This window comes from Mobula hypostoma, chromosome 5, assembly GCF_963921235.1.
Source record: "Mobula hypostoma chromosome 5, sMobHyp1.1, whole genome shotgun sequence".
Classification (NCBI taxonomy): Eukaryota; Metazoa; Chordata; class Chondrichthyes; order Myliobatiformes; family Myliobatidae; genus Mobula; species Mobula hypostoma.
The window spans coordinates 192,322,127-192,348,319 of NC_086101.1; the positions used below are offsets into that span (position 1 = coordinate 192,322,127).

General features: G+C 48.6%; 1 protein-coding gene and 1 long non-coding RNA gene across 5 annotated transcripts in view; one reads left to right on the forward strand and one right to left on the reverse strand.

Annotated features, from left to right (window-relative positions):
- Nucleotides 1–23,980, reverse strand: part of LOC134347249 (uncharacterized) — a 35,779-nt gene extending 11,799 nt beyond the window's left edge. Inside the window, exons 1-3 of one of the 2 annotated variants that reach the window (XR_010018115.1) lie at nucleotides 23,736–23,980; nucleotides 17,255–17,491; nucleotides 14,716–15,601 (exon numbers count right to left, since the gene is read on the reverse strand). This is a non-coding gene — a long non-coding RNA (uncharacterized LOC134347249). Of the gene's footprint in view, nucleotides 1–14,715; nucleotides 15,602–17,254; nucleotides 17,492–23,735 lie in introns of those variants that run through there. The other variant, XR_010018114.1, reaches the window with a different exon arrangement.
- The window catches only part of LOC134347248 (pikachurin), a 105,347-nt gene that overhangs the window by 9,421 nt on the left and 69,733 nt on the right, over nucleotides 1–26,193 (forward strand). The window contains exons 5-8 of one of the 3 annotated variants that reach the window (XM_063049597.1): nucleotides 1,080–1,197; nucleotides 4,791–4,926; nucleotides 14,481–14,650; nucleotides 23,133–23,198. In XM_063049597.1, coding sequence (XP_062905667.1) covers nucleotides 1,080–1,197; nucleotides 4,791–4,926; nucleotides 14,481–14,650; nucleotides 23,133–23,198 — 490 coding nt within the window. The remainder of the gene's footprint in view (nucleotides 1–1,079; nucleotides 1,198–4,790; nucleotides 4,927–14,480; nucleotides 14,651–23,132; nucleotides 23,199–26,193) is intronic. The other 2 variants (XM_063049598.1, XM_063049599.1) reach the window with 2 other exon arrangements.

Sequence of the window (26,193 nt, forward strand, 5' to 3'; positions counted from 1 at the left end):
TCCATGTGCCTATCTAAGGTTTTCTTAAATGTCCCTAATATATCTGCCTCTACAATCAATCCTGGCAGGTTGTTCCACACACCCACCAGTGTCTGTGTAAAAAAAACCTGCCTCTGATGTCTGCCTTGTATTTTCCTCCAATCATCTTGTAGTTATGCCCTGTCCTATTAGCATTTCCACCCGGGGAAAATGTCTCTCGTTGTTCAATCGATCTGTGCCTCCTATCATCCCGTACACCTCGATCAGTCACCTCTCATCCTCCGAGCTCACTCAACCAATGTTCCCTCTAATTTGTAATGACCAGTGTGCACAAAAACCTTGAGCCGTGCAATTTTTTTTCCCAGTGACAACAACAACACGTACGCACTGAATGTTTAAGTGGAAGTAAACCTGAAGCTATTCTAATAAACTACCAAGTCCAGTTTGTGGTTCATTGTGTAAAAGAAATTAAATAATATGCATTAATGGGCCTTATTTCTCATATACTGCACGACAACATGTAATAATATCAATCTTTTCACTTTGGAATTCAACATAGTGAATCAATAATTTCCTCAATAAAACCAGTATACATAAGCTCGTTCTAAAATCTGCAGACAAATCATCGCTATCTCCACATTGTCAACACTATTTGCATCGGAAACTTTGTGAAATTTTCTTAACGTGCCAACGAGGTAGAGGGTGCTCTTTGTGAGCAGTTTGAATCCCTTTGTGCACTAGTAGCAAAAGATGTGTGTGTGCGCACACCTTCGAGGGAACATTGTGCTCAACCCATCCTCATAAGACAAGCTGTCTCATCCAGGCAACATCTCTACACCCTCTGTATAGCTTCCACATCCTTCCTATAATGAGGCAACCAGAACAGAACACAATATTCCAGTTGTGGTCTAACCAGGGGTTTACAGAGCTGTAACACTACCTCAGGGCTCTTGAACTCAATCCCCCGACTAACAAAGGCCAACCACACCATAACAACCCTTTCAAGCTGAACGCCAACTTTGAGGCTTCTACTTGCTTCGCGGTGTGTCGTACTGGGTCTGCCTGGGTCTGCTCTGAATCTGCTGTCCCTCTTTGTGCAGGATCTGGTGGTGGGGAGCCTTCTGCCCGGGACCAGGTACCGGGTGTCGGTACGAGCTCGCAGCCCGGCAGGCAAGGGGAAACCCAGCCCCCTGAAGGATGTGACCACCATGTCTCAAGGTAGGAACCTCCATTAGGAGCCCTGCAGGGACTGGGGCCCCTCAGCCCAACCTTTTCTGCTGGTATAATCACAAGAGATTCTGCAGTTGCTGGAAATCCAGAGTAACACACGCAAAATGTTGGAGGAACTCAGCACATCAGGCAATGAATTAATGGTTGTCATTTTGGGCTGAAACCCTTCATCTGGACTGGAAAGAAAGAGGGAAGGAGGACATGTTTGTTTGTCTGTCATGCATTAATGAGAACCCATCTTGTCACCCACAGTTTGTAGGGGCTGGGCTAGCCTGTTGGTTCACAAATGGCTGGAGAGGCCAACCCATGCTCAAAAAGTCCTTTAGCAGTGTGGACAAAAGATGGCAGCCATGTTGGTTTGGGCTTTCCTGGCCGGCCTACGTCTCTCAGCTGCAAATGTCCTTTCTGTCTCACGTGTCACTGCCTCCTTATGGAGGGAGGAGTGTCACCCAACACACAGCAGAGCAAATGGAAGCCTCAAAGTTGGTGCTCAGCTTGAAAGGGTTGTTATGAAAGCATATGGTGTGGTTGGCCTTTGTTAGTCGGGGGATTGAGTTCAAGAGCCGTGAGGTAGTGTTACAGCTCTGTAAACCCCTGGTTAGACCACAATTGGATTATGTGTTCTGGGTTGATGCCAAAGGCTTTTTGTGAAGCTATCAGGGTGTCTTTATAGTGTTTCCTTTGCCCTCCTTCACCCTGCATGGGAACACTTTCCTTCCTGTAGTTCACTGTAAAGCAGCCTCTTAGGCAGCCAATGGTTTGGCCTACGAGCTACGTGACCTGCCCAGCGTAAAAGGGACTGCATCAGGATTATGTAGATACTGGGCAGGTAAGTACCTCAGAGTCAGGGATTCTGTCTTGCCACGTAATGTCGAGAAGCTTTCTCCAGCAGGCTGTACGGAAACGGCTCAGTTTCCTGGCATACCGTTGGTACACTGTCCATGTTTCACAGGCATAAAGCAGAGTGGCAAATACCCTGGCCCTACACACCCTCAGCTTTGCCTGCAGACTTACGCCACTTCTATCCCAGACGTTGGTACAATGTCTGCCGAAGGCTACTCTTGATCTGGTGATCCTGGCATTTACTTCACCATCAGTGACGATGTTCTGGGACACAGAGTGCTGCCAGGGTACGTGAATCTGTTCACTGAGTTGAGTCTTTGACCATTCATTGTGATGTTTGGTCCAACGTATGATTTCCCTGGAACTGGCTGATGCTTTACTTCAGTCTTGGTGTTGATGGTGAGCCTGAAGTTGGTACATGCATCTGAAAACCTGTCGACACGGTGCTACATATCGTCTTTTGAGAGTACAGTCATCAGCAAGGAGGAAGTCTCTGGTGATGTCTATCGTGACCTTAGTTTTTGTTTGGAGCCTCCTGAGGTTGAACCGTTTCTCATCAGTGCTGAATCTGTTGTCAATGCCCCTGGAATCCACACTGGCTCTCTGGTACGGAGTTCCCGGTCAAGGTATGATGTGAGACAGTTGAGAAGAAGCCTGGCGAAGATCTTGCCTGCAATAGACAGCAAGGACATTCCCGATATTTGCTGCAGAATGTCAGTACCCCTTTCACTTACACAGGTGAATGATGGATGCATCTTTCAATTCCTGTGGAGTTGTCTCTTGCTGCCACATAAACTGGAAGAGCTGATGGAGTCTATCTGTTAGCACCGCTCCACCTTCCTCATAGGCGTCAGCTGGTATTGCACTAGAGAGCTGACGTGTCGCTTTCTGGGCCACGGTTAAGGTCGGTGAAGTGTCCAATGCTTCTTTGATAGGTAGTTGGGCCAAGCGATCATGGGCTTTGTCATTTACAGAACACTGTTAAAGTGCTCAACCCACCTATGAAGAGTTTTCTCTTTGTCCCTGATCACCGTTTTCCCATCAGAACTAGAGAGGGGATGAACCTGATGATGTGGGGCCGTAGGCTTCTTTGAGCACAGGCCCCAGCATCACTGTAGCAGTGTGGTAGATCAGCTCAGTGTGGTTGACCAAACAGTTTCCACATTCTGATTGTCCAGCACCAGGGAGTTTAAGCAGGCTTTCAGAGTATGAGCACAAGACTGCTTTTTGTTGCTGCTTTCCAGCTTGGAGACGATCAACCATCATGGGGCTTTCTTTTGCTGTGGGAGTGTCTGGCTGGCCATGACGTCCTTAGTGTCTCATCGCACTCTAAGCACTCTACAGTACCTTGCTGTGTCCGCCTTCCTGCCCATTGAGCCAGACTGGTGGGTCCAGCGTTTGCTAGCTTGGGTAGGCAAACCCAAACTCACCGAGGGTTAAAGACCCATCGCTTACCCGCACCCGGTTTAGCCCGCTCATCGAAGTGGCTAATCAGGGTGTGGCTGCTGTCGCTAGCAAACAGCTGCTTGGCGCCACAGGTTAGATTTGAGTGCCCCGTGGACCAATGGAGGATGAGCTACTGCCAAGGGAACACGACGTGCCCATCCCATCGGAGGTGCCACCCTCCCTGACACCCCAAGAAGGGAAGCAAGGCAAGTTAGAAGGTGATAGGTGAAGCCAGGTGGGTGGGGAAGGGGGGCATGACGTAAGAAGTCGGGAGGTGATGGGTGGAAAAGGTATGGGGCTGGAGAAGGAGGAATCTGATAGGAGAGGACAGTGGACCATGGGAGAAAGGGAAGCAGGAGGGGCACCAGAAAGACAGATGAGGAGGCGAGGTAAGAGGTCAGAGTGGGAAATAGAAGGAGAGCAAAAGGGGAGAGGGACATTTGGAGAAATCTATGTTCAAGCCCTCAGGCTGGAGGTTACCAAGGTTGAATATCATCTCATATGAGCAGCCGTGGCCAATGAGCCCTCTCCCTCCTCTAGCAAAGATGGTGCTGAAGCAGAAAGAGTGTAGGAATGGTTTAGGAGAATACTGTCTGGGTTATAGGGAGAGGTTGGGCAGGTTGGCACTACATTCCTCTGAGCATAGGAGACCGAGAGGTCCACCAGGATGACCGAGGAATGAAAGGGTTAACGCACCAGGAACTTTTGATGTCTCTGGGCCTGTACTCGCTGGAGTTTAGAAGAATGAGGGGGATCTCACTGAAGCCTATCGAATATTGAAAGGCCTGCATAGAGGAGATGTGGAGAGGAAGTTTCCTATAGTGCGGGAGTCTAAGACCAGAGGGCACTGCCTCACAACAGAGGGACAGAAAGAGCGAAGAGGAGGAATTTTAGCCAGAAGGTAGTGAATCTGTGGAATTCATTGCCACAGACGGCTGCTGAGGCCAAGTCATTGAGTATATTTAAATCAGAGGTTGATAGATTCTTGATTAGTCAGGGTGTCAAAGATTATGGGGAGAAGGCAGGAGAATGGGGTTGAGAGGGATAATAAATCAGCCATGATGGAATGGCAGAGCAGACTCGATGGATCAAATGTATTGAGGTATCTGTAGCTTAAGTAAGTCAGCACAACAATGTGGGTGAAGGGCGTGTTCCCCTGTTGTACTGCTCTGTGCTCTGTGGTGACGTGGTCAGAGAGGGTATACTGATGGGACCTCGCGCTATCAGGGTGCTGATTTCCCGGCTGTCTTGGTGATGAATGTCTAGCCGTTGTGTCTTCTTCCCCCCCACAGACCACTGCTTGCCCCCAGACGCCCCGTCTAGACCAGAAGCTGCTGCTCTGTCTGACTCGGAGGTGGCACTCTCGTGGAAGCCAGGAAAGAGTGCGGGGAGCTCCCCACTGCAGTATTACACAGTGGAATTTACCCGGTGAGTGAGGGGCAGGGGCAGGAAAGAAGAGTTTGGATGTCCGGTCCGGGGGTGGAGCTGGTTCTGTCTTTGAACTGTGCCAGTGCAGCCGTGGTTCCAGAGGCGATGACAATAATTAACTCTAAACCTCTGACCTGTAGCCTTCACCGTCTGGAGGGGAGCACCACCACCTACAGGTTCCACTCCACGTCCCCATGTGCCCCCTACCGTGGAAAGATAGCACTGTTCCTTCATCCATTGTTGGCTTTAAATCCTGGGACTCCCTCCCCAGCCAAGGTTGGGGGGGTTACTTTCACTGGACTGCAGGAAACCTTTTCCCGTACTGAAGTAGATAACATTGATAGATAAAGTAATAAAACTTATTCCAGGCAACACACACAAAATGCTGGAGGAACTCAACAGGTCGGGCCGCATCTGTGGAAATGAATTGACAGTCAACATTTGAAAACCCTTCATCAGGACGGGAAAGGGAGGGGGCAGAAGTCAGAATAGGAAGGTGGGGAGAGGGGAAAGAGTACAAGCTGGCAGGTGATAGGTGAGTGGGGAAGGGGGACATGATGCAAGAAGCTGGCAGGTGATAGGTGAGTGAGGAAGGGGGACATGATGCAAGAAGCTGGCAGGTGATAGGTGAGTGAGGAAGGGGGACATGATGCAAGAAGCTGGCAGGTGATAGGTGAGTGAGGAAGGGGGACATGATGCAAGAAGCTGGCAGGTGATAGGTGAGTGGGGAAGGGGACATGATGCAAGAAGCTGGGAGGTGATAGGTGGAAAAGGTAAAGGGCCGAAGATGAGGGAATCTGATAGGAGAGTGGGCCATGGAAGGAAGGGAAGGAGAAGGAGCTCCAGAGGGACAGGATAGGCAATCGTGGAGAAGAGGTACGAAGGAGCCCGGAGCGGGAAATTGAAAAGGAGGGAAGGGGTGAGGGGGGAAAATTACTAGAAACTGGAGAAATCAATGTTCATGACGCCAGGTTGGAGGCTTCCCAGATGGAATATGAAGTGTTGCTCCTCCAGCCTGAGTGGCCTCATCATGGCAGTAGAGGAGGCCATGGACTGACGTGTCAGAGTGGGAATGGGAATTGGAATTTAAATGGTTGGAGCGGGATATCCTACGTTTTGTGGATGAAGCAAACATGTTATTCTGGACTCTGATTTAAAAGGCATTTGGACAGGTTCACGGATAAAGTCAAAGTGAAGTTTGCTGTCATTTGCACGAGTCCACGTGTGCACAGGTGCAATGAAAAACTTCCTTACAGCAGCATCACAGACTCAGAGCTTCAAGTAAACAGCATTCAGGAGAAAAACATCAATTAAACATAAATTATACACAATTTTACAAGAAAGAACACGATTAATTGGAATGAAATCGTAAGTTCATTGTAGTGCAAAGTGATCAAAGTATCTCTACGCTGAGCTAGTGACTCAAGGACTGGATGGTTGAGGGAGTAACTATTCCTGAACCCGGTAGTGTGTGGCTTCGAGCTCCTGTACCTCCTGCCCGATGGGAGGAGATTGCATGGCCCGGGTTCTGGGAATCTTTGTTGATAGAAAAGGCTCACCAGGAAATGGGTCAAACATGGGAAAATGGGACTGGCGAGATGAGATGAGGGGCCTGTCTCTGTGCTGTGACTGTCGCAGAGCACACCTGGACTGTGAAGGTAGAAAAGACACCGGGCCAAGTGCTAGGAAATGGGCTTCCTCCAGGTGAGAGCCCACTGCACATGATGGGCCGAATGGCCAGTTTCACCACTCTGTGGCTGTCCGATTCTCCGTGGACCACAGGCAGCTCATGTCCCTCGCCCCCCCTTTCCCAGTCAGCCTCCTGCTCGCCCCGTGAATGAATCACCCAGAAGCAGCTCGTCATTCTGAGCTGGGAAGGCTGTGGCCTCAGCACCTTCCCAGGGAGGAGAGCTGGTGTCGCTTCCCCTCTCCATTTGGTGGGGGCACGTCCGCCTGACATCACCCTCACTGCCTGACTGCACTTTAAGTTATGGCAACATCTTAGAGTCATAGAGCACCTTGGCACAGAAACAGGCCCTTCAGCCCATCTAGTCTATGCCAAGCTATTAATCTGCCTAGTCACACCAACCTGCAACGAGACCATGGACCTCCCAATCCCTTCCATCCACGTACTTATCCAAACTTCTGTTAAATGTCCCAACACAACCCACATCCACCAGGTCCACTGGCAGCTCGATCCACACTCTCACCTCCCTCTGAGTGAAGAGGTTCCCCCTCATGTTCCCCTTAAACATTTCACCTTTCACCCTTAACCTCTGACCTCTAGTTCTAGTCTCATCCAACCTCAGTGGAAAAAGCCAGCTTGCATTTACCCTGTTTAGTGCTTCATAACTTTATATACCTCTGTCAAATCTCCCCTCATTCTCCTACACTCCAGGGAATAAAATCCTAACCTACTCAACCTTTCCCTATAACTCAGGTCCTCAAATCCCGGCAACATCCTTGTAAATTTTCTCTGCACTCTTTCAAACTATTTGATATCTTTCCTCTGGGTCAGTTCCCAAATATTCCAAATTTGGCCTCACCAATATCTCGGCCTGTCTCAGATCAGGAATAATCATCCAATCATTCTCCAGCCATGCTTCAATTATGGTCCTTCTCCAACCCCGACAGTTGAAAACTTGGTGACATTACTATGAAACAGGGGTTTGTTTATTCAGGCACAGTAGGACTGTGGCTGGAACCCTTCTGCAGATCGTGAGTTACACAGAGAGAGCCCTGTGTGCTTTCCCCAAGCATGAAAGCACAATGGACAGAGCACTGGTATCTTCTGTTCACAAGTATTATTCCGGGAACAAAAAGGTTAATGTATGAGGAGTGTTTGGTGACCCTGGGCCTGTACTCGCTGGTTTAGAAGAGTAAGGGGGGAATCTCATTGAAACCTATCAAATTTTGAAAGGCCTCGATAGAGTGGATGTGGAGAGGATATTGATGTTTCCTATGGTGAGAGAGTCTAGGACCAGAGGGCACAGCCTCAGAATAGAGGGACATCCATTTAGAACAGAGATGAGAAAGAATTTAGTCAGCCAGAGGGTGGTTAAAGCAGGGGAGGTGACAATAGAGGTGTACAAGATGACAAGAGGCATAAATAGAGTGGAGAGCCAGAGATCTTTTCCCCAGGGTGGAAATGGCTGATATGAGATGATTGGAGGAAAGTCCAGCAGGGATTTCAGAGGTAGTTTTTTTTACATGGAGAGGGTGTGTGCGTGGAACACGCTGCCAAGGCAGTGGTAGAGGCAGATAAGTGAAGAAACACTTAAATAGGCACATGGATGAAAGGAAAGTGGCAGCCTAAACGGAAGGGAAGGGGGTTGGATTGATCATGGGGTAGTCAGCACATGCTGGGCTGAAGGGCCTCTACTGCTCTATGCTCCACGTTCACTGTACGAGTCTAGCCTGGTGTGATCTCCAAAAACGCCAGACCTTGTATTTATTCTCAGCCATTCCTTAGCCCACGATTAGGATTCCCCCGAGACTGTGTGGGTTTCCTCCGGGTGCTCCGACAGTCTAAAGACGTTCCGGTTGGTGTAAGTTGTCCCATGATTAGGCCAGGGTTAAGTCGGGGGTTTGCTGGGCAGCATGGCTCGAAGGGCCGGAAGGGCCTGTTCGCGCTGTATCTCAATCAGTCAATAAATAAATACATGCTCCTGTAATTTTCCATGGCCTTTGACACTAACTACGATATCAACTGTTTTTGTGGCTGGAACACAGATTTCCTGTTTGGGCAAAGTGATTAGGCTGCAGAATTCCTGACCGGAGAGTGGGATTTTGGCAGGACTGACTCTGGAGAGGGAGTCTCAGTGTTGTTGGCTCGACCTGTGGTCAGTGGACACAGGCCTGACTGAGATAAGAGACCCCTCCTGCCTCTGGCCCTCTCGTCTCCACCGTTCACAGTCTGGGGACGAGGAAGGGAACAGGAGGGATCCATCAGATTATTAACTTGCTACTTAAACATTTAATGCTCCTGCCATCTGCGAGCATTTCCTTCCTGTAATGGTGCTCGAGGAGATGCTGAGTGGTGCTGACAGATTGGTGTCAAAGCACTGGGTCACCAGAGAACTCCACACTGCCCCCAGACACAGACCACCTTCACCTTCCCCACCCTCCCCCACCTCTCCCGTTTGTCTGCTTCTAGCCTGTAACGGGAAGTTTGAACTGCACAACACTATGATAGAGGCTGTAATGGAATTAGACCTGATTAGAACAGCAAGCTAAGGCAATCAGACCTGTCCCTCACATCACCCAGCCTACCTCCCTTCCCCTCCTACGCTCTATCCATCTGTCTCTCTCCCTCTGTCCTGTGTGTGTGTCTCTCTCTCTCTCTCTCTCTCTCCTCTGCCTCTTTTTTCCAAGTCCCTCTGTGTCTTTCATTCTCTCCCTTTCTCTCACTTTCTTGTTCTGTCCTTCTCTCTCTCTTCCTGTTTCTCTGTCTCTGTCTCTCTCTCTCTGTTGTCTGTCTGTCTGTCTCTCTCCCCATCTTTCTGCCTGTGTCTCACTCAGTCTCCCTCTCTCTATGCCTCTCGATCTCTTCTTGTCTCTCTGTCTCTCTTTTTCTCCCTCATTGTCTCTCTGTCTGTATGAACCTTCTGTCTATTTGCCTCTCTCTCTGTCTCTCCTTCTATATATGTGTGTGTGTCTCTCTCTCTCTCTCTCTCTCTCTGTCTGTGCCCGTCTCTCCTTTCTCCTTGATGCTGCCTTCTCTCTGAGAGCCAGCTTCACCGCGGTAATTCGGTTGTCGAGAGAGAGGTGAAAAGCCTGTTACGAAACAATGCTGAATTCTGCTGATTTTAAACCTGGTGGATTTTGTTAGCCCACGGATGTTAGGGGGAAAGGCAGGGAGCAGAATATTACGGATCAATCATAATTTTTTCAACTGTCTGAACAAGGAGGTTGTCAGGACTTGAGGGACCCAAGTTACAGGGATAGTTTGAGTAGGTTGGAACTTTATTCATAGGAGCGAAGGAGACTGAGGGTTGATCTTATAGAGGTGTATAAAATCATGAGGGGCAGGGATAGGGTGAATGTGCAATCTTTTTCCCCGGGGTTGGGGATCCAGAACTAGAGGGCAAAGGTTTAAGGTGAGGGGGGAGCGATTTAATTAGAAACCCAAGGGACAAGTTCCGCACACAAAGGGTGGTCAGTTTATGGAACGAGCTGCCAAAGGAACTGGTTGAGGCAGGTACAATGTTGGTTGTCTGTCGTATCCAACAATCACAGGGAACCCGTGCGGGAGAGTGTGTAAAGTGGAAAAGCCGTTACACTGGGACGGTTCCACTCTCTCAACCTCAGAGGACTGGGAACAGTGGTACAAGTAGTCGTCACAACTGGGGTCTTCCTTGGTTGCAGTGGTTGACCATGATGTCCTCTGTGTCTTGTCCTGCCCTCCGCTCTCCCCAGAGCATTGTAGAACCACCTTCCTGGCCGTTGGATCTCACTGTAGATCTCATCCACCCAGTCCCCCTACACCTGACTTCACAAGCCAGGACAGGCACGTCCCTGTCTCACCGGGGTGTGAGGTCACCGGCTACCTTCACCTGGTTTATCCCACCTGTTGGACAAGTATGATCCTATCTCATTGGGGTATGAGCCCATTGGCTACCCTCACTTGGTTTATCCCACCTGTCGGACAGGCATGTCCCTGTCTCACCAGGGTGTGAGGTCACCGGCTACCCTCACCTGGTTTACCCCACCTGTCGAAGCGGTGTACTGGGGTGTGGCCGCTGTCGCATACAAACAGCTACTGGAGCCACAGGTGAGATCTGAGTGTCCAATAGGAACCAAAGGTGAGTGAGCTGCCCCAGAATGGATATGACAAACCCCTTCACCAGAGGTGCTACCCGTCTCTGGACACCCCATACACCCCAGCAGGTACAATAACAACATTTAAAAGGTACTTGGACCAGTACCCTGATAGGAAAGGTTTAGACAGATATGGGGCAACTCGGGCAAATGGGACTAGTTCTGATGGGAATTTGGATCAGATGGGCTGAAGCGGCTGTTTGCATGTTGTGTGTCAAAGTGTTGGTGGTGCTGACTGAGAGAGAGTGGTGAAGCCTGGTGTGTCAGGCGGTGTAAACAGAATAAGACCTGAACAAGGGTTGGAGAAGATGAAAATTAAACTGGTGAATTGGCTTATTATTGTCATGTACTGAACTATGGTGAAAAACCTTGTTTTACAGACTGTCCGTACAGATTGATTCATCACGTCAGTGCTGAAGAGGCAGTACACGGGAAACCAATAACAGAATGCAGAATAAAGTGTGACAGTTACAGAGAAAGTGCAGTACAGGCAGAACAAGTTGAAGGGCCATGGTGAAGCAGATTGTGAGGTCAGAGCAACACACCCAAAATGCTGGGGGATCTCAGTAGATCAGGCAGCGTCTATGGAGAGGAATAAATAGTCAGTGTTTCAGGCCGAGACCTTTCGTCAGCACTGAGGGAAAATGTCAGAATAGGGTGGTCGGGGAGGAGAGGTTTCCAGTCCTAATGAGGGGTCCTGGCCCCTCATTCATTTCCACAGATGCTGCCTGACCTGCTGAGTTCCTCCAGCATTTTTTGGGTGTTGCTCTGGATTTCCAGCATCTGCAGAATCTCGTGTTTGTGAGGCCAAGGGTCCATTTATCATTCAGTAATCTGATAACAGTGGGATTGAAGCTGTCCTTAAACCTGTTGGTTTGTGTTTTCAGGCTTTTGTACCTTCTGTCTCGGGCAGGTGGGGCTCATCAGCCTTGGATGGCAGCCCGCCTCGAGAAGGAAAACTCTGATTTTAAACCTCCACTGCCTTGTGTCCATACCCACCCATGGGAAAGGCTTTGAGAGTAAACCTTGGGGAAGAAATCCGTAGCCGGGGTCCCTAAGGCAGTTTGATGTTGTCTACAGCTTCACTCTGGCAACCTCTGTGACGACACTGGTGCCAAGCTGTATCGGTGTTTGCCCTTCCCTTGGACTACATCAGTGACGTGGAGAGGGGGAGCCCACTGCACGGGAACAGCCGGTTCTTCAAATCTTCCCACCCAGGCTTGTGCCCTGGAGAGGACACAGTGCACCAGAGGCGCAAACCCATGATCCCCTGGGACTGACGGCTGCCTCTCTCCACCTTCTCTCCGATGGGAGAGGGGAGAATGTCTGGGGGGGGTTTAATTGTGTTGGCTCCTTTACTGAGGCAGTAATCAGTGCAGACAGAGTCCGTGGAGGGGAGGCTGGTTTCTGATGTGCTGAGCTGTGTCAGGGTGAGTGTGTGTTAGGGTTGAGGTGTAGACGAGTCCGTGGTGGGCTAGTTTCTGATGTGCTGAGCTGTGTTCACAGCTCTGAACAGTTTCTTGTGGTCGCAGATAGAGCCGTCTCTGTACCCAGCGAGATGCATCAGACAGGATTCTTTCTATGGTGCATCAGGTAGGATGCTTTCTATGGTGCATCTGTAGACATTGGTGAGGAAAGGTTAAAGACTAGTTTTATTTGCCACATGTACATCGAAACTCACAGTGACACTCACAACACGCTGGAGGAACTCAGCAGATTGGGCAGCATCCGTGAAAACGATCAGTCAACGTTTCAGGCTGGAACCCTTCGTCAGGTTCTGGCCCAAAACGTTGACTGATCGTTTCCACGGATGCTGCCCAACCTGCTGAGTTCCTCCAGCGTGTTGTGAGTGTTGGTTTGACCCCAGCATCTGCAGATTATTTTGTGTTTACGAAACTCACGGTGAAATGCATCTTTCGCGTCAATAACCAACGCAGTCCGGGGATCACTCTGGGGGCAGCCTACAACTCTCCCCAATCTTTTGGCACCAACACAGTATGCCCGCAAGTTACTAACCCTAACGCGTACATGTTTGAACTGTGAGAGGAAAGAGGGGTCCCCAGAGGAAACGCACGGGGAGAATGTACAGAGTCCTTACAGACCCGGCAGGAATTGAACCTGAGCTGCTGGCGTGCTGAGAAGCGTTCCACTGTGTAGGGGCTGTGAAATCGATTTGGGAGTCTCTGGTATGTCCAGGCTTCAAATGACTCCTGTCTGAAATGTGCAGTTCCTGCCTTCTCCATTATCTGACCACCCTGTTATTTGGGCTTCTCATTACAAAAACAATGTGAATCTCATAAAGTCTGCTAAATCTTTTAATCCCTGGATCTGACTGTGACATTGTGCAGGAACTTACTGTCAGGGCTTATGAAGAGCATTGTTGACACTCGATCGGGGCAGGGGAGGGTGGAATGGGGACACCCAGCAGTCACTGTGTGAGTGAAGCTGTTATCTCTGAGGAAAAGGCATCTCGCTGCCTCACTCCCAGCACCATGGATACGGACTGAACTGGCCACTCGGGCCGAGAGGTCACTCTGAACCAGTCTGACTTTCAACCAATCAGGCTGCACACTGGTCAGTGACGCCAAAGGGAAAACCTTGCAGATGTCAGAGATCTGAAATAAAGTTAGGGGATGCAGAAAGTACTTAGGAGAGAGAGCCTTAAAGAGGTGATGGAGTCACAGACAGTGGCAGCACAAAAGCAGGCCCATCAGCCCATCGAATCTGCTGACCAACAGCCACCGATCCTACACGGATGCTGTTTCATACTCTCCACATTCCCATCAGATTCCACCCCTCAGCCACACAAGAGGGACAATTTAAATTGGTCAACTTGCACGTCTTTGGACTGTGGGAGAAAACCAAGCGAAGCCCAAGTATTCACGGGGAGAATGTGCAAACTCCTTACAGACAATGCCCGAGGCCGAGACTGAATCCTGCCTCTCTTTATCTCTCCCTCTCCCATCTCTCTCTCCCCCACCTCCTTTAGCGATCTTCCTTTTATCTTCCCTCTCCCCATCCCTTTCCATCTTCCCCTGTCCTCCCTCTCCCTCACCCCTCCTTTTCTCCCTCACTCCTCCTCCCTCTCCCTCACCCCTCCTTTTCTCCCTCACTCCTCCTCCCTCTCCCTCACCCCTCCTTTTCTCCCTCACTCCTCCTCCTCTCCCTCACTCCTCCTCCTCTCCCTCACCCTCCTCCTCTCCCTCACCCTCCTCCTCCTCTCCCTCCTCCTCCTCTCCCTCTCCCTCCTCCTCCTCTCCCTCCTCCTCCTCTCCCTCACCCTCCTCCTCTCCCTTTCCCTCCTCTCCCTTTCGCTCCTCTCCCTCTCCCTCCTCTCTCCCCTCCTCCTCTCCCTCTCCCCTCCTTCTCTTCCTCTCCCCTCCTCTTACTCTCCTTCTCCCATCCACCTCTCCCCACCCACTTTATTGCTCTTCCTCTTATCTTCCCGCTCTCTTCCTTTCCCCTCCCTCTCCTCATCCCTTTCTTTCCATCTTCCTCCTGTCCTCCCTCTCCCTCTCCCCTCCACCTCTCCCATCTCTCTCTCCTCTCACCCTCCCCCTCCACCTCTCATCCTCTCCCCTCCACCTTTTCCTCCCCATCTCCCTCCCCTCCTCCTCTCACACCTCTCTGTCCCTCTCTTTTTGCCACCTGTCTCCCCCGCCACCTATCCTCTTTCCTACTGGTGTGACCTGAAATACACGGGGAGCCGGTGAGATTTCTCTGCCCTCTCTCAGCAGGTCGGCAGGAAATGAGAGCCGGACCGTGCTCGGGGAACAGATCAAATCCGAATCCATGGTGATTAAGCATCTGGACGCAGGGACTTGGTACCAGTTTGTGATACGTGCCGTCAATGCCCATGGGCCCAGCCTGCCCAGTGGACCCAGTAACCAAGTCAAGACCCTCGGTGAGTGACGGTGGAACAAGTGCCGGGGACTGCCACTGAGAAGCTGGGAGAGGGGTGGGGTGGATGTAAACTAAGGGCAGGGCCTTCAGATCCAGGCCTGGGCCTGCAGCTGCATCTTTGATGGCCTCCCTCAGAAGGCCTCACACGTGCAAGCAGGCCTTGAGAGCTTTGTTGTAATGAACACAAAATATCAAAGGAAGCAGACAACAAAAATGGTGAGACCACTAAAACTACCATGTGAAAGGCATTTACGTGAGTGCATCAGCTGCATGCCAAGATACAAAAGGCCACAAATCCTGCATTGGTAGGAGGACAGAGGCTCCAGTGTCTTTACCTGGAGCTTCAGCAGCTGGTATGTTTTCCTCTCCAAGGGGGCTGAGTCTTCCTCAAAAGGTGGTGGAAGGGGAGTCTGAATCTGAGGTGGATGTGGATAAACAGAGGAGATGTGAGGGGGAAGGAGAGGGTTACTGGGCAATAGATGGGAACATGGAGTTTCCTGGTTATAATCAGATCTTTCCTGATCCTCATCCATGGCTTCACGCCCCTTCTCCCCAATGATGGCACCTCTCTGGGATGGAGAGGTTTACCATTGATGGGATCTAGATTGGACTAGCTTTATTTACCACATATACTTCGAAGCATACCGTGAAATGTGTCGTTTATGTCAACAACCAGCACAGTCAATGATGTGCCTGCAAGTGTCGCTACACTTCCAGCACCAACATTGCATGCCCACAACTCACTAACTCAGCTCTGGAGTGTGGGAGGAAACCAGAGCACCCGGAGGAAACCCACGCAGTCAAGGGTAGAACACACAAACTCCTTGAACCCTGGTCGCTGGTGTTGTTATAGCTTCACACGATCTGCTATGTCACTGGCCGAACTGAACTCGAGAAATCCAGAGCAACACACACACAGAATGCTGGAGGAACTCAGCAGGTCAGGCAGCATCTACGGAGAGGAATAAAGAGCCACATTTCAGACTGAGACCCTTCATCAGGAATGAATCCTGACTGGATTTGTCTAAGTGGCACAGGGAAGATATCCCCCCTGTCTCTAGGGTCTTAAAAATTGATGGTGTATGAGGGGTACGACTTCATACTCCCAGGATAAAGCATCCATCATCAAGGACCCCACCGTCCAAGCTTCTTGCTGCTGCCTTTAGGAAGGAGGTATAGGAGCCTCAGGACTTTCACCAGCAGGTTCGGGAATAGTTATTACCCCTCGACCATCAGGCTCTTGAATTAAAGAGGATAACTTCACTCAACTTCACTTGCCCCGTCATTGAAATGTTCCCACAACCTATGGCCTCACTTTTAAGGACTCTTCATCTCATCTTCTCTGTATTTATTGTTTATTTATCTATCATCATTATTATTATTATTTTATTTTTGAGTTTGTATTTGTACAGCATGTTGTCTTTTGCACATTGGATGTCTGTCCTATTGGGTGCAATCTTTCACTGATTCTATTGTGTTTCTTTGTACTTACTGAGAATGCTGATAAGAAAATGAATCTCGGGGTTGTATATGGTGGCATATAAATACTTTGCTAATATATTTATTTGAACTTTTAAACTTTGATAAAGATGCAAGGGGTTCAGGACAGGGATGAGGAGAAATATCTAGGCCCAGGGTGCGGTGAGCCTGTAGAATTCGTTTTGTCATTGTTGTGGGTAGTGGAGACACCAGATGCTAGACTCCAGAGGAACTCGAGGTTAAACAGCACCTGTGGAGGTGGAGGTAACTGATGATGATTTGAGTCTCATACAGGATTTTGAGCTGAGACATTGACAATTCCTTCCACCCCAACACCAATGTTGCTCAGCCCGCCAAGTTCCTCCAGCAGATCGTTGTTGCACTAGAGGGCAAATCTGCTTATCGTTAAGAGGGAGGTGAGTAGATTTCCAGGTACGGGAGACATCGAGGGGTATGAGGGGAGAGTGGTTTTGGAAATGGAGGTTCATCCACGTTGGAAATGAATGGATTGAATGTTTTGTGCTGGGATTGGTGCTGTGGGGCCTGTTGGATTCAGTTGTATTTTAGAAGTCAGGACAAGGCATAAACCACTTGGGAGCTGCAGAGGTTCAGTTGTAGCAAGGACTAGGCCTCAAGCCGTGGGCCTGCCTGTTGCTGCAGTCCAGGTGAGGAGACGTCAGCGGTGATATAGCATGGCGCCTGTGCTCGGGTGTGGGCTGACCTCTACTGTCAGTGTTACCCTCCAGTGTTCGATCGGTGCAATTCTTGGTGCTGGCTTCTTTGAATGTGCTGTGTATGTTTTGCAACTTGGCCCCAGAGGAACACTGTTTTATTTGGCTATATCCACTTATGGTTGAATAATAATTAAACTTGATTTGATTTGATATGATTTGCTTCACAATTCTTTTATTAAGAGTTGATGGAACAAAAAGAACGGGAACAGAACAGTGATAGGGGTCTTACTGCTTGAAGAAGGGAGATCTAAAAGATGGCAGCTTGGATAAAACAGCTACTCTTATACCCAAAGATAAGAAAAATTCCACCTAAATCCATTGATAACAATAGACTAGTTAGAAAGCACTTAGTCAATACTGGGATGAAAATTAACCATTGAGAAAACAGTTACCTAGTGTAGGACAAAGCTTCGGGAATTATACTTCGCATAACCACAAGAGTAGGGGTTCCCAACTTAGACTCCGTGGATCCCTCAGTCTATAGCAACGACCGAAGCCAGGAGTGGAGGATCGGCAGTCTCTGTCACTGAGCACTGGTAACGACTGAATCCTGGTGCGGAAGAACAGCAGACTCTGTCACGGCGAGCACTGGCGACAACTCAACCCGGGAGCGGAGGAATAGCAGACTCCTATGTAGAGATAGAAACGAGAGATTATATATGGGAATACCAACAGAGCATCGGTGACCCGACTGAGTGACACCACGAGACAAATCATTCTCCACACATGGACCCCACAATGATTGCTAAATGAGAGTCCGAATTAAATAATCACAGAAAGTGGAAAACCCGTGCCAGTAAGGTTAAAGAAAAGACAGTTAGGACAGTTAGTAATACAGGTGCTGAAGAGACCTGGAAACCCTTTGCTCTACGGCAATCTGCAGTAGCCCGCAGGACTCACGACACCAGGGCATAAAAGTTTGGGAACCGCTGCACTAGAGGCATATTAACTGTTATGTGCATACTACAGCCACGAGGAACTATCGCAAGCAGTTACTTGGTTATAAGTAATTATATAAAATACAAGTAGATCATTCATTGTTCAACTACAAAGAAAACAACAGGCCTCTTCGCATACATAGCTAGGGTGCCTAAGACTTTTGCACAATACTGTAGTGATTTTATGCATTGCTCTGTATTGCTGTCACAAAGAAACAAAATCTTTCATGACATCTGTGAGTGATGATAAACCTGATTCTGATATGGGTCTCTATTGTAGACTGAGAGTGGGAAGGGGGCAGGGAGAGGAGAGTCATGGTTGGGACATGGGGAAGGGAGAGGGGAGGGAGCAGGGAGCACCGGAGAGACATTCTGTAATGATCATAAACTAATTGTTTGGAATTAAATGACCTTGCCTGGTGTCTCAGGGTTGGGTGTGTCTACACCTGTGTTACCCTCCACCCTTGGCACTCCTCTGCCACCTGTCCCACACCCCTCCCGCGGCACTCTACCCTCACCATTCCCAACATCCTTCATTCCCGTCAGATTTACAAACTCACTTTCCCCTCCATGTTGACAAATACAGGTCTGTGCAAAAGTCTTAGGCACCCTAGCTATATATATGTGTGTCAAGACTTTAGCAAGATACAGTATATATGTGACTTGGCTGAAATTGTGGGTGGCTGGGTGGCTGACGACATAAAGATTTGTGGTGTGGTGTACAGTGTAGACAGCTGTAAAAGGGCACAGCAAAATAGCGACATGAATGGAGATGGAGTTGGAAGATATCATTAAGATTGAAAGAGTATAGACAAAATTTACAAGGATACTTCCAGGACTTGAGGACCTGAGTTACAGGGAAAGGTTGACTAGGTTAGGATTTTATTCCATAGGGCGTAGGAGAATGAGGGGAGATTTGATGGAGGTGTACAAATTCTGAGTAGTATAGATAGGGTAAATGAAACTAGAACGTGCCAGGAGAAAAGCAAGTCCTAGCCGGCCGGCTCTCCCACCCATTCTGCTCTCCAATGGACATTAAATTGGACTACAACTGGCTCCAGTGAAATACTCAGTGGGAGTACAAAAATGGATGGAATCCCGGACACCGCCATTCAGCTGTTTATTTATGTACCAGCTTTACCCCCAAGCCATCGGACTACCAACCTACCACCCTCCGCAGTGCCTATTGTCTTGTTTATTATTTATTGTAATGCACGCACTGTTCTGTGTACTTCATACAGTCTTGAGTAGGTCTGTAGTCTAGTGTAGTTTTTGTGTTGTTTTACGCAGTTCAGTATAGTTTTTGTATTGTTTCATGTTGCACCATGGTCCTGAAAAATGTTGTCTCGTTTTTACTGTGTACTGTACCAGCAGTTATGGTCAAAATGACAATAAAAAGTGACGACTTGAGAAGAAGGATTGGGATTGCTAAGTGCATGTTTGAGTGCTTGAGCAAAGTACTAAAGAATAACATAATTTCTCTGGGTATAAAACTCAGAGTGTTGTGGGGCTACTTTCATCCCACGCTGACACATGGAAGCGAATGTTGGACAATATCAGAGCACAATGAGGGAAGACTTGGAGCTGCAGAAATGTGGTTTTTGAGAATGATGAAAATATCACGGAAGGGACGGAGTAACAAATGAGGGAGTGTTGTGAAAAGTCGGAATAAGAAACGAGCTGATCATCAGTCAGGAAACAGCAGGTGGAATTTCGGGGAGGTGTCCTGAGGAAAGAGAAGCTCGAACATCTTGTCGTGACGGGAAAAGTTGATGGAAGAAAATGTCAGTGCATGACATTCATGAGTTACACCAAGGGATGGACAGGCAAAAGTTTTGAAGAGCTCATTAGAACTCCTCAGAATAAAGACTGATGGAAAACCGTAAGCGCCCACGTCACACAGTGGTGGCATCCGTTAGTCTCACAAGACCATGGATTTGCGCCTGGAAAATCTTGCTTCAGTTGTGCTGTCGCGGTGAGGTGATGCTGGAGTGTCCTCTCCAGGGCGCAAGCCTGGGTGAGGTTGTATGGAAGACCGGCAGTTGCCCATGCTGCGTCTCCCCTCTCCACGACACCGATGTTGTCCAAGGGAAGGGCAAGGGCCGATACAGCTTGGCACCAGTGTCGTCGCAGGAGTTGTCAGAGCGAGGTTGAAGACAACGTTGGACTGCCTTAGGGACTCCAGCTCCGGATGTGTCCTCAGGGTTTATTCCTGAAGCCTTTCCCATGAGTGGGTATGGCCACAAGGCAGCGGAGGTTTGAAATCAGAGTTTTCCCTCTGTTAGATGGACTGCCTTCCCAGACTGACGAGCTCCACCTACCCGAAACGTCATACGGTAAGCCATAAAGATGTTGATGAAATGCAAACAGGCTTTTTCCACTGCAGTTAGGTGGTTCTAGAACTAGAGGTCATGGTTAAGGGTGAAAGGTGAAATGTTTAAGGGGAACATGAGGGGGAACTTCTTCACTCAGGGTAGTGAGAGGGTGGAACGAGCTGCCAACGCAAGTAGTGGGTGCAGCTTCAGTTTCAAACTTTAAGAGCAGTTTGGATAGGTTCATGCGGTACATGGATGGGAGTGGTATGGAGGGCTGATGGTCAATGGGACTACGGAGATGAATAGTCCACACGGACTAGATGTGCTGCCGTGTTCTAAGATTCTGAGTAGGCAGAGCCCTGAGTCTGAATCTCTGGAGGTTGAAGCCCAGTGTCTGCAGGTTCCAGCTCGAGTCTGCTGCGGGCTGGACGCTGGACGCTGGGCGCTGGACGCTGGAGGACCCTGTATGTGTGTGGACAGGGGGAGAAATGGGGGCTTGTTTAGTTGCTTGTTCTGTCTTGTTCTGCTGACTCACCTTTTCTATTTCCCATTGTAATCTGTGGTCCACATCCCAGCTAGTGTTGGGAGGCCTATATATCAGGGTCCTTTTACCCTTGCAGTTTCTTAACCCAACCCACAAGGTTCAATGTCCATTTAGGAATCGGATGGCAGAGGGGAAGAAGCTGTTCCTGAATCGCTGAGTGTGTGCCTTCAGGCTTCTGTATCTCCTACCTGATGGTAACAGTGAGAAAAGGGCATGCCCTGGGTGCTGGAGGTCCTTAATAATGGACGCTGCCTTTCTGAGACACTGCTCCCTAAAGATGTCCTGGGTACTTTGTAGGCTAGTACCCAAGATGGAGCTGACTAGATTTACAACCTTGTGCAGCCTCTTTCGGTCCTGTGCAGTAGCCCCTCCATACCAGACAGTGATGCAGACTGTCAGAATGCTCTCCACAGTACAACTATAGAAGTTTTTGAGTGTACTTGTTGACATGCTAAATCTCTTCAAACTCCTAATAAAGTATAGCCGCTGTCTTGCCTTCTTTATAACTACATCGATTTGTTGGGACCAGGTTAGATCCTCAGAGATCTTGACACCCAGGAACTTGAAGCTGCTCACCCTCTCCACTTCTGATCCCTCTATGAGGATTGGTATGTGTTCCTTCGTCTTACCCTTCCTGAAGTCCACAATCAGCTCTTTTGTCTTGCTGATGTTGAGTGCCAGGTTGTTGCTGTGACACCACTACACTAGTTGGCATATCTCACTCCTGTACGCCCTCTCGTCCCCACCTGAGATTCTACCAACAATGGTTGTATCACAGCAAATTTATAGATGGTATTTGAGCTGTGCCTAGCCACACAGTCATCTGTATCTAGAGAGTAGAGCAGTGGGCTAAGCACACACCCCTGAGGTAGAAGATCATAGTGCCATGAAGTGCTATGCAAATAGAAAGGGTGGTAAGGCAGGTATAATGGCATGCTAGTCTTTGTTGGTTGGGCTATTGAGTGTAGATGTTAGGAGGTCATGTTGCAATGAATAAAACTTCAGTTAGGCTGAACTTGGTGTATTGCGTGGAGCTCTGATTGCTCCATTGTAAGATGGATGTTAAAAGCTCAAGGTAAATTTTATTAGCAAAGTACATGTATGTCACCATATTCAACCCTGAGTCATTTTATTGTAAGCATACTCAATAACTCTATGGAACAATACTATGACAGAATCAATGAAGCTTTTTATAAAAGGGTGCGGAAGAGCAGAGGTTTGCCGGGATGCTGCCTGGATTAGAGGGCGTGGACTACCAGTAGAGTTGGAGAAATGCGGGTTGTTTTCTCTGGAGTGGCGGGGAGGGGGGAGTGGAAAGGGGAGATCTGATAGAGGTTTATAAGATTATCAGAGGCTCAGATAAGTAGACAGACTGTATCTATTTCCTCAGGGTAGAAATGTCAAGCACCAGAGCACTTGGTTTGAAGGCAGGAGCGAGAAGGTTTGAAGGAGATGTGCTGGGCAAATTTCTTTTTACACACAGAGAGTGGTGGGTGACAGGGTGTGCTGCAGGCCGATACAATACAGGCTCTCAGGCTGGTGTGCAGGGAATGGAGGGATAGGAACCCTGTGCAAGCGGAAGGGGGTTGGTTTAATTCATCTCAGCCATGTTGGGCCGAAGGACCTGTTCCCAGGTCACACTGTTCTCTTCCTCCTCTCAGTTTCTGTGCTTCCATGGAATTCTCGGCTGAACTACTGACCTGGAGACATGAGTTCAATACCCACAGAGGCAGCTGTGGAATTTAAATTTGGCCAATTAAATCAGGTCATTGAGAAGTCTACAGATTTATTCTAATACAATGTGTGTTGTACAAACGCTTGCCTTGGGAGGGGAGATTGGTGGGATTCGACTGTCTCCTTCATCCTCTCTAGACTGCAGACTCCCGGAATGTCCCTCCAAGGCTCGCAGTTGTTTCCGGTGCCAGATGTTGACAGCTTTGTCTCCCATTTCAAAGTTAAAAGCAAACTTATTATCAAACTATGTATAATGTATACAATCTTGACATTTGTCTTCATGGAGGCAGTCATAAAACAGAGAAATGCAATAGATCTCACGAAAAACCCCACACCACAAAGACAGTCAAACATCCAATGTGTGAAAAAGAAAAAAACAAATCACAAACAGTCAAAAAGTAAACAAACAATCCACAGAACATGAACCGAAACTGAGTCCACGAGAGTGAGTGGACAGTCACAGAGTCAGTTCAGTGCTGAGGGGAGTGAAGTCTTATAGAATAGGGAGCTAAACACCAACTTGTCCTTCGCCCTCAACCTTGACGCAAATCTTTCTACTGTGGCTTGGCGCTTAAATTAGCCAGACGCTGTTTGTTGGTGTGTCCCTACCCCAGCCCGCCCCCTGTCAGCTGGGAGAGGGGGCTGCTGTGGGAGGGGGCGATGCAGGCTCCGCAGATTTCTGTGAGAGGGGGCTTTGTTGTACGTGCTGATCGATTGTTTCTCTCCCATCGACGAGCAGTGGCGCGGAGGATGCCGGTGCAGTGGGCTTTCCGTTACGAGGTGGAGCCAGGGTCCTGGTCGACAGGTACAGGCGTCCCCCGACCCCTCACATGCTCACCACTCCCACCCAGCCAACCCTCTAGCCTAACACCCCACCAGCCTACATCCCCACCCAGCTCTAACGGCAGGACCCTCCCTCAGCTCCGGCCTGCGGCTACTAACACCTCGCTGGCACCCACAGGCGCACAGTGGGGAGGGTGAGGGGGCGAGTGTGCAGGGTGGGATGGGGTGGGGCAAGTTCAGGACAGTAGCGTCACGGTTAGCTCAACGCAGTTCCAGCTGGGGGCGTCAGAGTTCAACCCTGGTGTCGTCTGTAAGAATTTTAATACATTCTTCCCGCGTCCTCTGGGCGCTGCGGGTGCCTACCACAGCCCACGGACGTAGTGCAGTGTATCTCTGAATAATCAATCCTTTTCAAAACCATGCGGAGGATGAGTTCGGCACTGAAGTGTGGGGTAGGCAGGTGAGAAAGAGGGGGTGGGTAAGGAGCTTTAATGGTGGAGTACACTGAGACCACAGGTTTGGCAGCAGAATCAGGCCATTTGGCCCGTCATTTACTCACCCAGCCCGTCATGGTTGATTTTTCTTCACCACATTGTCCTGCTTTCCCCCTGTAACCCTTAACGCCCCCCCCCCTTGCCAATCAGGAATGTTGTTTATTCATTTCGATACAGTGTGGATCAGGGTCTTCTGGCTCAATGAGCCGCACTGCCCAGTAACCCAGCGATTTAACCCCAGCCTAGTCCCAGGACCGTTCACAATGACCAGCTGACCTACTAGCCGGTACGTCTGTGGGGAGAAATCGAGCACCCGGTGGAAAACCATGTGCACACGGGAAGGACGTACAGACAGCAGGATTGAACTCTGAACTCTGATGCCCCGAGCTGCAATAGCATTACGTGGCACCCCTATCGCTCTCCGTGTTAAATACACCCAGAGACTTGGTCTCCTCAGCCGTCTGTGGCAATGAATCCCACAGATTCACCACCCTCTGGCTAAAGAAATTCCTCCTCATCTCTGTTCTAAATGGACATCCCTCTATTCTGAGACTGCGTCCTCAGATCCTAAATAGGAGTGATTCTGCAGATACTGTAAACTTTGAGTAACACACACAAGGTGCTCAGACAGCATCTGTGGAGAGTCAGAATCAGGTTTAATATCACTGGCATATGTCATGAAATTTGTTGTTTTTGTGGCAGCAGTACATTGCAATACATAATATTTTATTAAAATTAAATTACAATAAATTATATTAAAAATTAATTAGGTAGCTAGTGCAAAAGGGGAGCACAAAAAAAGGGAATAAACAGTTGCTCTTTTGGGCAAAGTCCTGATGAAGGGTCTTGGCCCAAAACAGCGAATGTGTTTGTTCATTTCCACAGATGCTGCCTGACCTGTTGAGTTCCTCCAGCATTTTGAGCATGCTGCTCTCTGGTCTGAGACTCTCCTGCTGGTGGAAACATTCTCTCCACGTCCACTCTATCTGGGCCTTTCAGTATCCGGTGATTTTTCATGAGATCCTCCCTCATCCTTTTGAACTCAAACCAGAGCTAAAAATAAAACAAGCAGACGTAGATTTAAGTTTACTTTCAACTTCGTTGTTGACATGGGCTCACATCCACAAGTCATGAAAATGAGTTTTATGCAGCAGAACTCAGTACACAACAAGATGAGGGCAAACATGTTAACATAAACATAAATTATTGAAAATTATACACAACTTAAATGCAAAATGTGCAAGCAACGAGCTGGAATGTGTTTGTCTCCAGATGCACTAGGATGAGATGAGCACTGTTGTACCATCACCCTGCAGGCCGTGACACTCAGGGACTTGGGCTATATATGTGTATGTGTGTATATATATGTATGTGTGTGTGTGTGTGTGTGTGTGTATGTATGTGTGTGTATATATATATATACACATACACACACTGTATGTGTGTTTTATATATATGTGTGTGCGTATGCAGAGAGAGAGGAGAGTCTGGTGCAGATAATGGGCTGCCTTCATATAATGCTGTTAGCAATTGTATCCCCCAAATCTTCATTTTCGTTGTAACATTCAAGCTGATTGTCAATATCTTCAAATTCATCATAGTCCCTAACTTGTTGAATTAGTGAAATATTCTCATTTTCACTTTCGGCCGTTTCTGGCATCTCCAAGCCAGAGTGATTGAAAGTGCAGCGAGCAAAACATTTCCGACTTGTCTTACTGCTTATTTCTCACTAGCTACCAGTGACAGAAATCACTGCTTTTTCAACAAAAACACACACAACTGATGCTATGTAAAAACTTGTTTGTTCTAAGCATGGTGCAGTGTATAACGGCCACATAGGTGCAGGCGTCTGATGGTAGTTAGAAACTGTTCGGCAACAATCTCTTGCCCCAATTAAACGACATAATGTCCTAAATAAATGAAGGGAATCTCGGCTATTTTTTCAATTTGTTTATGATCTTTAAGAGTTGTCCCAAGTTAGTGGCTGCTCTGATTAACTGATGGCCCAATTAACGGAAAATCGCTGCATTTTTTTTGGTGACTAGTTGCCTTTCTGCTGTCGTCACCGTGTGTGCTGTGTGAGATTGTTGGTGCAGCATTTTGTACCTTGACCCTGGAGGAACAATGTTTCATTTGGCTGTTTTCAAGTGTATGGTTGAGTGACAATTAAACTTGAACTTGAACTTAATCAACCAAATAAATATAAGAATGCTATTGCAAGATTGAGAGAGATGGGAAAAGAAATCCATGAGTCTGTGGGAGGGAGGAATGGGGCTTGTTCCATTCTTATTGAGGCTGGTGGCTGATCGTGGCCTATCCTCGGGTAAGAGGGCAGTGTATGTGCGTGAGTGGGAGAGAGGAATGGGGCTTGTTTTGCTGTTATTGCTTTGTCACTTGGTATATTCTGTGTTGTTCTGCCGAACATTGTGGGCATACTGTGCTCCAATATAAGTTCTTAGTTGCAGCTTCAGTTCAGTACCTTTGAAGTGCCATTCAAACTCATTTTGTGGAATGAGTGAAACA